At 61.6% G+C, this 12,232-nt stretch overlaps 2 protein-coding genes across 2 annotated transcripts in view; one reads left to right on the top strand and one right to left on the bottom strand.

The window, feature by feature from the left end:
- Positions 1 to 2,404, top strand: part of SLC25A6 (solute carrier family 25 member 6) — a 3,211-nt gene extending 807 nt beyond the window's left edge. The window contains exons 2-4 of the mRNA XM_029930979.1: positions 34 to 583; positions 1,354 to 1,494; positions 1,907 to 2,404. Of these exons, the coding sequence (XP_029786839.1) occupies positions 34 to 583; positions 1,354 to 1,494; positions 1,907 to 2,064 (849 nt within the window). The 3' untranslated portion in view covers positions 2,065 to 2,404. The remainder of the gene's footprint in view (positions 1 to 33; positions 584 to 1,353; positions 1,495 to 1,906) is intronic.
- Positions 2,405 to 3,393: 989 nt separating this feature from the next.
- The window catches only part of IL3RA (interleukin 3 receptor subunit alpha), an 11,280-nt gene continuing 2,441 nt past the window's right edge, over positions 3,394 to 12,232 (bottom strand). The window contains exons 4-10 of the mRNA XM_029930978.1: positions 10,119 to 10,234; positions 7,918 to 7,944; positions 6,912 to 7,023; positions 5,180 to 5,285; positions 4,998 to 5,073; positions 4,265 to 4,346; positions 3,394 to 3,711 (exon numbers count right to left, since the gene is read on the bottom strand). Coding sequence (XP_029786838.1) covers positions 3,488 to 3,711; positions 4,265 to 4,346; positions 4,998 to 5,073; positions 5,180 to 5,285; positions 6,912 to 7,023; positions 7,918 to 7,944; positions 10,119 to 10,234 — 743 coding nt within the window. The 3' untranslated portion in view covers positions 3,394 to 3,487. The remainder of the gene's footprint in view (positions 3,712 to 4,264; positions 4,347 to 4,997; positions 5,074 to 5,179; positions 5,286 to 6,911; positions 7,024 to 7,917; positions 7,945 to 10,118; positions 10,235 to 12,232) is intronic.

The raw sequence follows: 12,232 nt of genomic DNA, 5'->3' as shown, positions 1-12,232 counted from the left end.
GACGTCGCGGCGCCTGGGCAGGGGCGCGCCTGACCCCGGGGCGGCGGTGGCCGCCGGTCCGAGCTCCCCCTGCAACCCCGCGCCCCCGGCCCGCAGGTGCAGCACGCCAGCAAGCAGATCGCCGCCGACAAGCAGTACAAGGGCATCGTGGACTGCATCGTGCGCATCCCCAAGGAGCAGGGCGTGCTGTCCTTCTGGAGGGGCAATCTGGCCAACGTCATCCGCTACTTCCCCACGCAAGCGCTCAACTTCGCCTTCAAGGACAAGTACAAGCAGATCTTCCTGGGCGGCGTGGACAAGCACACGCAGTTCTGGCGCTACTTCGCCGGCAACCTGGCGTCGGGCGGCGCGGCCGGAGCCACATCGCTGTGCTTCGTGTACCCGCTGGACTTCGCCAGGACCCGTCTGGCCGCCGACGTGGGCAAGTCCGGCACCGAGCGCGAGTTCAAGGGCCTGGGGGACTGTCTGGTGAAGATCACCAAGTCCGACGGCATCCGCGGGCTGTACCAGGGCTTCAACGTGTCGGTGCAGGGCATCATCATCTACCGGGCGGCCTACTTCGGCGTCTACGACACGGCCAAAGGTGGGCGGGGCGGCGCGGGGGCGCGGGCGGGGGCCCGGGGGCTCGCTTGGAGGGCGGAGAGGGGTCTTTTTAAATTGGGTTGAGAGACGGAGGGGGTCTACCAGGCTCCGCACTGGGGCCCAGAGGCCAACACGGGCTCGAACCCCCAGCCCTGAGGTCTTGACCTGAGCCGGATTCACGACCCATAACCCGCTGACCCACCCAGGTGCGCCCCTGGATTTTCCTAAAAGGACGTGGGCCCTGAAGCTTCCGGTCCATTCCGGTGTCATTCTTCAACTTTTTAATTTTTTTTTTCTTTTTAAGAGACTTTTATCGAAGCAATGTTTCTCTCTACTTGGCCTTGGGGCTCCGGTGTGAGTTTCAGGGGGTCACACTTCACACCGCGGAGGCGGCCTGAAAGCGGCTGTCGTGAAGGGCGAGGGGGTCTCTGACTTTGTGTGCGGGCGCCTGGGCCGCTCGGTCCGTTAAGCGTCTGACTTCGGCTCGTGGGTTCGAGCGCTGAGTCCCCACTCACGCTGGGTCTCTCTCAAACATTAGTAAGAGTTAAAAAAAGGACCTTGTCGTGCTGTCTGTCCAGGCCCGTCCGGCACCTGCTGCGCAGCGCAGGCACTCCGGCGCCAGCCCTCGGCCTGCGGCTCCGCCCCCCGCCCCCGTACGGGCTGTGTTGCTCACCGTCAGGTGCCAGGTCCCTGGTCCCGCCCCTGGAACTCCGCGAGGGGAGGGGCGGGCCGGGCCGGCGTCTCACGTGGCTGGTGCCGACCCCCGCCCAGGCATGCTCCCGGACCCCAAGAACACCCACATCGTGGTGAGCTGGATGATCGCGCAGACGGTGACGGCCGTGGCGGGCGTGGTCTCCTACCCCTTCGACACTGTGCGGCGGCGGATGATGATGCAGTCGGGGCGCAAAGGAGGTATCTTGTCTCGTTCCGGGAACGGGCTCGGTCTCGCGAGGTGACAGAGGGCACGGGAGGCCTGGAACGAAGGGCTTCCGACCCCGGTGGGACCTAAGATGCCTTCCAGACAGGTTTCGGGCAGCGTTATGTCCCAAAGTGCGCGCTGCTTCAAGGGGTGGGGCAGGGTCTGGTCACGGACCGGAGCTCTTGTCCCGTCAGCCGGGCACCTGCTCGTGGCCCAGGGCGTCCGCGGTGGCGGTGCGCCGGCCTCAGGGTTCGGCGGCCGCGCGTCCCTGCGCTGGGCCCGTGGGCGCACCCGGGGAGAGCACTCCAAGCCCCGCGGGGCGCGGCGGCTCCTTCCTGTGACTGTCCTTGCCTTTCGCGGCTCCGCTAACGGCCTTTCCGGAAACCGCCCCTCTCGCCCTCACAGCCGACATCATGTACAAGGGCACCGTTGACTGCTGGCGCAAGATCTTCAAAGACGAGGGCGGCAAGGCCTTCTTCAAGGGCGCGTGGTCCAACGTGCTGCGCGGGATGGGCGGCGCGTTCGTGCTCGTGCTCTACGACGAGCTCAAGAAGGTCCTCTAGGCGCGGCCGCAGCCCTGCGGCTGGTACGGACCCCTGATCTTCGAGAAATTCCAGTCGTCCCGGCCGGGGCGTGGGGGGCGCGCGGGATGGACCCTCGGGCCCGGGCCCGCGCGCTGATGGGGGGAGGGGAATGCCGACGTCCCGGGGGCACAGCCAGGCAGCTCGCCGCGCGGACCCTGCAGTCCAGGTGCTGTGGGACCTCAGTTGTGTCTAAGTATTTATTTAAGGAAAGAGTCACGTCTCCGTTTGTACTTACGCACTATTCTCTTTTGCACAGCGAATATTTGCGATTATGTTTCATGTCGGGCATTCTGCAAAACCATAAAAAACGGGACACAGACTCTGGTGGTTTGTTTTCAGCTGAGCGGCCTCGCGGGGTTGGGCGAATAGGGGGGCCGGGAGCCCAGGGCGGGGCGGGGTTGGGAACGGAACCTCACCGGGCCGCAGCTCCGCCTGTCCGGAGATGGCACCTGGGTGGTGAAGGCCAGATTTGGGGGGCGTCCCTGGAGCTTGGCGCCTTTCTCTGAGCCGGCCTTCCACGCCTGCTGGGAGCTCCTGGGGCCCGAGAACACCCCATTGCACCGTGGCCAGAAGGAGCCACGTCCCCGGGTATAGGGTATAGGCTGCCCTGGGCTCCAGCGCAAGGATGCCCGTGAGTGGACGCCAGACCTTGGGGCGGGGCCACATTTTGTGAACCCTGTGCGCACAGCCGCCCTGGAGTGTAGGAGGGGCTCCTCTAGGCAGAAGGCAGGGTCCTGACCTTGCTCTCACCTGCCCAGTGCCCCCTGGGGCGCCAAGGCCGGCCAGCTCTCCGGGCCTGAGGTCCTGACCCTGACCCGGAATGGCCAGGCTCCTCCCTTTCAAGACCTTGGGCGGATCAAACACCCTTCTTTCTACTGCAATTATGGGTCCCCTTGGGCACGAGGAACCTGGGGTCGGTGACGGACAGAGCCTGCCCAGTTATGTCCCCGCTTGCCTCGGGCTCCAGGCCTGAGCGCTGAGAGCGACCTGAGTTGCGGTGGGCGGGGCTTGTCAACGTGATTAGCAGATCATCGGATGCCTGCCTGGGCTGGGTCCTCGCGGCATTCCGGAAGTAGTGGCTTCCCGACGGGGTGGGGGCGGTTCGGGCAGTTCTGAAAGGCAGGTTCTTGGGGTTTCCCGGATGCGGCCCCCCCATGTCCAGGCGTGTCCCGCCCCCCTCCTCGCACAGCCTCCTGCAGCCGGATGCCCCTTTCCCTGTAAGGGGGTGGGGAGCGGTGCTTAGGGGAACCAGGCACAGTCCCTGAATGGACTCAGACCCAGGTGAGTGGGCAGCGATGTGGACGGTGCTCATTTCAGGAGGACCCAGCGCAACAGGGGCCGGGTCCACCCTCCGGAGTCCAGGCATTGGCTGGAAAAAACCTTTATTTAGGAAACGAACCCCTCACAGCATGCCCCTCTGGTGGCAGCTCGTGGAACTGGCGCTGGGGAGGCCGGTCCCCCCGCCCGTCCCGCTCCCCACTCCCCCCTCCCGCGCCCCGTGGTCCAGCTCCTGGCTGTCCAGGCTCCTGCAGTGCCCGTGAAGCTCCGGCTTCATGTTTCCCCCAGAACCTGCACCTCCGCCACCTGGCAGTCCTCCCGGCTTGCTCTGCTGGCCTCCCAGGTCACCTGCGGGGGTGAGGGAGTGGGGTTCGGGCAAAGCTACAGACTCACAAACGACCTTCCCAGTCCTCGGGGTGTAGGGCCCTGTGGTTCTGGCGCCCAGAGGAGTATTGGGGAAGAGGGCGCAGCTCCTCTAGTGACCCCCAGCTCCCAGCGCCAGGCTGTGAGCGCCTGTCTGCAGACCCGGCCCCCCAGAGCCCCGGGAGCACCTGTCCGCTGCACGCCCCCCCCACCAGAGTCCCGAGGAGCACCTGTCCACAGACCCAGCCCCCCAAACCCGGGGACCACCTGTCTGCAGCAACACCCCCCCACCAGACTCCCAGGGAGCACCTATCCGCAGCACCTGCCCCCTCCAGAGTCCCCGAGAGCATCTGTCCGCCTCAAGCCCCCCCGCACCAGTCTCCGGGAGCACCTGTCCGCAACACCCCCCTCAGAGTCCCGGGGAGCACCTGTACAAAGACCCAGACTCTCAGAGCCCCGGGAGCACCTGTCTGCACCCCCGCCAGAGCCCCGTGAGCACACGTCCGCACCCTCCCCCCCAACAGGACCCACGACATACCAGCTTGCTGCTCTGCAGGTTGTCGCTGATGGGGTCCTTCATGTGGGGGATGGGGGGGAAGAGTTTCTGGAGCAGCGAGTACCTCGGGGGGGAGAGAGCCGTGAGCTCTGAATCCTGGACGCACGGGAGCAGTGTTGGCCGCGGGGCCGCAGGACGCCCCGCCCAGGCCAGGAGTGGGGGCGGAGCAGAGGCGTGGTCTCCACCGCGGGGCGGGGCCGGGGCGTGGTCTTTGCCGCGCGGGTGGGGGAAGGGCTGTGGTTTCCGCTGACGGGGAGGGGGCTGGTCTGCACGGCATCTGCGCCCCGGCATCTGCGCCCCACCGACCACTGCCGGAGGCCCCTGTGCGAGTGGAGCCCCCCCGAACCTGCCCCCACGGCCCCCCCACAGCGCCCACCTGAGCCCGCGCCCCTCGGCCGGAGGGGGAGGTCTGTCTGAAGGGGCTGGGGGGAGGGGCAGCCACAGAGAGGCCGGGGGGGAGGGGCCCGCGGGGACGGACCCCAAGGCCGGCGGGGGGCCTGACAGGGCGCAGCATTGGGAAGGGACCCTAGGGACCCGAGCTGGTAGCCGGTGCGAAAGGTCAGGATTGCAGCCGCGGGTGGGCGGGGGGAGGAGGGGGAGGACCCTGAGGAGCAGGGTGTTGGGGAACTTGGGCGAGGGCTGCGAGTGCGGGGACGCGTGGGGACACGCGGGGTCACGCGTGGGGACACGGTGGGGCTGCGGCCTCCGGACTTACTAAGGATCCCAGGACGGACGGTGTCCCAGGGCAGCACCGGGGACCCAGCGTCCGCTTGTCCGTGGGCGGCAGTGACCTGGCGGCAGGACCACGACGGGGTCCGGTCTCCGGGGCTCACCGCCCCCCGCTGAGACCGAGCAGAGCGGGACTAGGGGCTGGGGGGGCCCAGGGGCCTCGCTCACCTTCCGCACAGCACGACTCCCAGCCCGACGGTCAGCAGCGCGCCCAGCAGGATCAGAGCGGTCGTCAGCCAGTCTCGGAAGTGCAAGTCGTCCCCGCTGTCACAGTCTAGGGGGGGAGGGGGAGTGTCGGCAGGTCCCAGGGGTCGGGGTCCCTCCCAGGAGCCACGACTGCCCTGCAGTCTGGACACCGGGCACACTGATCTTGTAAGACCTCAGGCTCCCGGCTCCCCGCCGTGACCCCAGGGGGCTGGTGGCCCAGTGGGGGCTGTGGGGGCGCCGCCACCAAGTCCACACACAGGGCGGCCTTTACACCAGGTATTCCTGCTTTCAGAGTCCTGGAGACCGGGAGTCTGAGATCCAGGTGGGGTGAGGCTCTCTCTTCTTGCGGTGTGGACACCGTGTTGTCCCCGGCCTCACGTGGTCGTCCCTCTGTGCTTGTCTGTGTCCTCCTCTGCCCGTCTTATAAGGACACTGGTCCTGTGGGATCAGGGCCCACCCCGCTGACCTCGATTCACCTTCATCCCCTCCTAAAAGACCCCTCCTCCAAGTTCGGTCCCACTCGGAGGTCCTGGGGATGAGGGCTTCTACATATACATTCGGGGACACGTTTGAGTCCACAACAGAGAGTTTGTGGATAATAATCACGTCGACATGAAGTCCCACTAAGGATGGGCCCTAATCCAGTGACTGCTGTCCTTATAAAGGACAGGATATGTGGCCACAGACATACACAGTGGAGAAGCCACGTGAACACAGAAGCTGGCACAGGAGGGACACGACCACCAGCCCAGGGAGGCCTGGAGCCCCAGAGGCTGAAAGAGGCAGGAAGGACCCTCCCCTGGAGCCTCAGGAGGGAGCACAGCCCTGCCCTGCCTGGATCTCAGGGGTCCTGCCTGGATCTCAGGGGCCCTGCCTGGATCTCAGGGGTCCTGCCTGGATCTCAGGGGCCCTGCCCTGCCTGGATCTCAGGGGTCCCATCTGGGTCTCAGGGGCCCTGCCTGGATCTCAGGGGTCCTGCCTGGATCTCAGGGGCCCTGCCCTGCCTGGATCTCAGGGGTCCTGCCTGGATCTCAGGGGTCCTGCCTGGGTCTCAGGGGTCCTGCCTGGATCTTGGGGTCCTGCCTGGATCTCAGGGGCCCCACCTGAATCTCAGTGGTCTTGCCCCTCCTGGATCTCAGAGGTCCCGCCTGGATCTCAGGGGCCCTGCCTGGATCTTGTGGTCCTGCCTGGATCTCAGGGGCCCTGCCTGGATCTCGGGGGTCCTGCCCCTCCTGAGTCTCAGACTCCCTCTGGCCGCAGAGCTGGGAGAGGACAGATTCCTGTTGTTTTAAGCCCCCTCCCCCACCACGTGCGGTCACTTATCGCAGCAGCCGCAGAACCCAGTGACCTAGGCTTCCTGCGCGGCAGCACCGTCTCCTGGCGAGGGGAGCCTGCGCGGAGGGGCTGGTTTCAGAGCTGCTGAGGGAGAAACGGCAGCTCTTTGATGAGACCTTGTGATCCGCCCAGCCGCCCCTGCGCAGACCGTGTGGGGTAAAGGACAAGGACCCCGTGGCCCAGGAAGCTGGGCTGTCACCAGCTCTGGGGGGGGGGGGGCTCTACCAGGGTCACATCCCCGCCACCCTGGCCTCCCAGGTCTTCCGAGCCCCAGGCGGACGTCGTGCTTCCGGGACCCGAGGGGGCGGGGCCCCGCGTTGAGCTCTCGCGAGGACGCACGCAGGGGCGCCGCCCTCACCGAACCGCTGGGGGGCGCTCCACTCGCTCCAGACGGTCCGGAAGAACTTGCCCGCCCTCAGCCTCGCTACGTAGGTGCCGGGATTGGGCAGCACGTAGGAGTTCTGCAGGAGCTGCGGTTTAAGAGACGAGAAGGGAAGGTTGGGGCGCCGGGGGGCTCCGTCGGTTGGGTGACCGACTTCGGCTCAGGTCCAGATCTCACGGTTCGTGGGTTCGAGCCCCGCGTCGGGCTGTGCGCTGACAGCTCGGAGCCTGGAGCTGCTTCGGATCCCGTGTGTCCCTCTCTCTCGGCCCCTCCCCCACTCATGCTGTCTGTGTCTCACAAATAAATAAACATTAAAAAAAATTCAAAACAAACAAAAACCCCGCAAAAATAAATAAACATCAAAAAATAACTTAAAATAAGGGAACAGCATTCCCAGTTGGTGGCGCAGAATGGGGTCCGTTGGGGGTCACCCCAAATCCATATGTGAGAGTTCTCACCCCCCGCAGTCCTGCTTGGAAACAGGACGGAGCAGAGGGAATCCGCTAAGTGGTCAGCCTGGGGAGTCCCTGAAGTCTGTTAAGCCTGGTGTCCTTGGCAACAGACACACACATGGTTTGGGGGGGAGACCACGTGGATATTGGGGGGCTGCGGCCTCCCGCCAAGGAGCCCAGGGCACTGGGAGAAAGGTCTAGAACAGCCCGTGCCTGCCGCCTCCAGAGGGAACGCGGCCCTGCCCCGCCTGGATCTCAGAGGCTGGCGTCCAGGTCGCCCAGAGGGTGAACCGTGTTGTCTTAAACCACACCTGTGGACAGTGTTATGGCCGCCGCCCCCCCTCCCCTGCCAGAGAGAGAGAGAGAACCGGACCAGCGTCAGGTGTAACAGACGGAAGAGGAGACACAGAGAACAAGTCACTTGAAGACAGACTCGTCTCCATGAGGTCTGCTTTCCACAGCGACTCTTCATGATGGAGACTGTAGGGGTGAGTGGGGCTTTGGGACGGCAGATTCAGGGGGACACTCACCTGCTCTGTGTAGGGGGGGTCTGAGCCCTGCAAAACAAAAGCACAAAGCGGTGGGTGCCCGAGCAGGACCCCTCTCCCTGGGAACCCTTGACGGTTATAGGGACACGGAGGATAAAATACTCAGTGAGGGGGTGCAAATCGTCAATATAATACATAAATAAGTGTGACCACAGAGGAGCGATCTCGGGGCGCCTGGGGGGCTCAGTCGGTTAAGCCACGACTCCTGGCTTCAGCTCAGGTCGTGATCTCGCAGGTCCTGGCTTGGCGTCCTGTCTGGGCTCCGTGCGGACCTCGCTGAGCCTGCGTGGGATTCTGTCTCTCCCTCGTTCTCCGCCCCTCCCCCCGTCTCACTTTCACTCTCTCAAACTCAATCAAGTTAAAAAAAAATTTTTTTTAAATGCTGTACATGTTTTTTTCCCCATGTTTACTTATTTTTTGACAGAGTAAGTATGAGCAGGGGAGGGGCACACAGACAGGGAGAGAGAGAATCCCAAGCAGGTTCCGCGCTGTCTGCACGGAGCCCAACGCGGGACTCGAACTCACAAATGTGACACCAAGATCTGAGCCGAAATCCAGAGTCGGACGCTTAATTGGACTGAGCCCCCCAGGCGCCCCTATACCTGGTGTTTCTTTTTTTTTAAAGAAAGGTAGAATCAATAACCTTTGTCTTTCTGACCGCGTGTGCGTTTGTAGAAATGTTACATATCATCACTGGTTAAATATAAGCAGTAAACAGAATAGACAAAAAGTAAAGAAAAGAATCAACTTAATAATGATGAAGTACTATGTCAATCGAAACATTTGCTCACTTTCTTGTAATTTTCACACTTAAAATTTTTCTTTGTTTTTTTATCATCTTGACCCCCAGCGTGGGGCTCGAACTCACAATCCCTGAGATCAGGAGTCACAATCTCCACAGACAGAGCCAGCCAGGTGCATGCCCCCCTTACTCGGTCGTTTTTTTAGATCAGTTGAGTCAGGTACGATTTCCTGGCAGCAAACCGCACGCTGAACGTCCAGGATTTGCTGTGCGTTCACCAACGTGTGCATGTGAAATCACCACCATGTTCCGGGTGAGGAACGTCCCCATGACCCCCACGTCTCCCTGCGCCCCTCTACCATTTTCTGCACCTCTGCGAATAAATGGGGTGCCCCAGGGGGCACCTTGTGTCTGGCTGACCTTCAGTGGGGGTCGGGTTCCCCAGCTTGAGTATATTTTGTTTGTCCCTTCTCTTGGGTCGTTCCCAAAGCTGCTGCAAACCCTGGGTCCCCTGCTGTTTCTGGGTTGTGTTTACCCGTCTCCCGGAGCCACGCCTCGCAGGGGATTTGCTGCCATGCTGAGCCTTTTCCAAAGTGGCCCCTCTGTTTTTTAAATGAAGGATAAGGTTTTATCCTGACTCTTGCAGTGGAGACAATGTTCATCCGTGAGGACCATCTCAAAAAAAAGAAGGAGGCATGTGGGAGTTTCCTGAAACAGGCCACCAGCTCGTGGCACACAGGTGTTGCAATCAACTAGGTGCCAACCTCAATGACGCTTGGTTTGGCCAGACTTTGTCATTTTAGCTGATCTAACGGGTGTGGAGCGGCCTCTCCCTGCGGTTTGGATTTCTCTGGTACCTTTTTGTGTATTTGTGGGTCATGAATACATCTTTGGGGAAGTGGTCAGTTCAACTTTTTGCCCTTTGGTTTTTTTACTACAGTTGTTTATCTCCTTGGAATTGACTCAGAAGAGTTCCTTAACCGTCCTGAATGTGCGTCCTTGACAGACAAGTGTGCAACTGCTTTCTTCCACGTGTGACCTGCCTTTTCCATTTTACCTCTGTTTTTTGAAGAGCCAACATTTTTAGTTTTGGTAAAGCTGAACATTTTAAAAACAATTTCTTACAGTTCCTATATATAGGTTTTGATGACTTTCACACACACACACACACACACACACACACAAAACCTTAAATGATCTTTTAATGTTTTCCTTTTTTCGTTAGCATTCTTCATTTTTATGTAGGGGTCAGCTTCTATGTATTTATTTAAAATTTTAGCTTATTTTTGCTTATTTCTTTTTCCTTTAATTTTTACTTTTAAAAGATTAAACACAATTTTGGGGGCGGGGGCTCATATTTGTGTGTGTGTGTCTATCTGCCTCCACACCGTCAGGGCACAGATTCTAGAGACTAGAATTTCAGGCTGGGGTAGGTGTTTACCTTTTGTATTTCAAGTTCGTATCGAAACCTGTGGTGAAAGTAACTGAACACTTTCCACTCCATGGTTGAATAGGATTGGTTGCACGTCCCACTGATCTTGGGCAGACTTAATCTCTCTAGGGAAGAAAAACACCAACCATTTTATGAGTAAAACACACGAACATTTTTCCTCCCCTAGAAGATACTTTTAAAACAGGCTTCTTACAAATTCGGATGCAGGGTGGGGGGGGTGGGAAAGGTCATTGTGCGGAGAAGGATGGGCAGGATGGCAGCGTCGGTTCGGGACACAACATGCAGCATCTGTGCTTGACTTAGCGTTAGGGCCAACTGCTCAGACGGGAGCCCGTGAGAGAGCCCCGCCCACCCTGAGATCCTTCTAGAAAGCGCTCGTGAGGCCTGAGCAGCCACGAAGTCCCCAGGACTGGACCCACACTTGGACCCCGCCTATGGCCGCCGGTTCCTGCCTGCCTGTCCTCCCCGGTAGCTGCTGGGACCCTCCTTTGTCAGGCCTCCGTCTGTCCTCCGTCTGGGGTGCTTTCTCAGGGCTCTGCCCCCGGACCTCCCTCCAGAGGGCGGCCTCCCCGGACCCCAAGGCTTGGTCAGCTGCCTGCACGGCCACGTCTGAATCTCGGCCAGGAGACCAGCCTGTGTCCTCCCCTGCCTGCCTTGCATCCAGAGCCTGGGCGGGGAGCTCACTACAGGCCTCCTCCTCTGCCCCCTCCCCAACCATGTCCCCCTCCTCCTCCTCCCTCCTTCCCCCCTCCCCTTCCCCATGTATGATGTCACCCTGCACCCAGCCTCCTCCCGGTCCTGCTTCCCCCTCTTCCGCACCCACAGAATCCATCTTCATCCCGTCCTGGGAAATCCGCTCAGGAGCGGGTCCCCTCCCTCCTCCCTCAGCCCTGCAGGCCGTGCCCATCTCTCGCCACAGCCACATCCCTGGGACCCGCAGGCGTGGCATTCTCCCCTCCGGACCCGGAGGCCAGGCAGGCAGCCTGCTTGGAGGACACGCCCATTGCAGGGCCCGGAAGGAGGCTGGGAAGGCAGGGACTTCCCAGAAGGCAGCGGGGTCAGCCCTGCTGGGGAGCCGCGTGCAGACGCCCTGAAGACGCCTGACAGGAGCCACCAGCCCAGGGGCAGGGAGCAGCGTTACCCAGCAGCCCCTGCAGCTCCAGGCCCAGCACTCGGGGCGCACCTGCGCTGGGCCCCAGGGCTCCGGTCAATATATCACACCCACGTGCAGGCCCGTGGCTCCGTGGTGGGGGAAGGGCCCGGGCGAAATGGGAGTTCATTCTAAGCAGCTCTGCAGGGCTCCTGGGGGTTCGGTCGCTTAAGCATCTAAGTTGACTTCGGCTCAGGTCATGATCTCAGGGTTCGCGGGTCTGAGTCCCAGGTCAGACTCTGTGCTGACGGCTCGGAGCCCGGAGCTGCTTCAGATCGTGTGTCTCCCTCTCTGTGCCCTTGCCCCGCTCATGCTCTGTCTCTCTCTCTCTCTCAAAAAATTGGACCTTTACAGGTATAACAAGAAGGTTCTGGGATGACATCCTTCTGCATCCCAGTGGCCCTAAATTCAATGACAGGTGTCCTTCTAAGAGACAGAAGAGGAGACACAGAGGGGAAGCCAAGTGAAGATGGAGGCAGAGACGGGAGGGACGCGGCCACAAGCCCAGGGACCCCTGGAGCTCTGGAAGCTAAAAGAGGCAGGAAGGACCCTCCCCTGGAGCCTCTAGAGGGAGCACAGCCCTGCCCTGCCTGGATCTCAGGGTCCTGCCTGGATCTCAGGGGTCCTGCCTGGGTCTCAGGGGTCCTGCCTGGATCTCAGGGGCCCTGCCTGGGTCTCAGGGGTCCTGCCTGGGTCTCAGGAGCCCTGCCTGGATCTCAGGGTCCTGCCTGGGTCTCAGGGGTCCTGCTTGGATCTCAGGGGTCCTGCCTGGAACTCAGGGGTCCTGCCTGGATCTCAGGGGTCCTGCCTGGAACTCAGGGGTCCTGCCTGGATCTCACTGGTACTGCCCCTCCTGGATCTCAGGGGTCCTGCCTGGGTCTCAGGGGTCCTGCCAGGATCTTAGGGGTCCTGCCCTGCCTGGATCTCAGTGGTTCTGCCCCTCCTGGCTCTC

This window comes from Suricata suricatta, chromosome X, assembly GCF_006229205.1.
Source record: "Suricata suricatta isolate VVHF042 chromosome X, meerkat_22Aug2017_6uvM2_HiC, whole genome shotgun sequence".
In the NCBI taxonomy this organism is placed as follows: domain Eukaryota; kingdom Metazoa; phylum Chordata; class Mammalia; order Carnivora; family Herpestidae; genus Suricata; species Suricata suricatta.
Note: the sequence above shows the minus strand (reverse complement) of the source record. Positions and strands in the feature narration are given on the sequence as shown.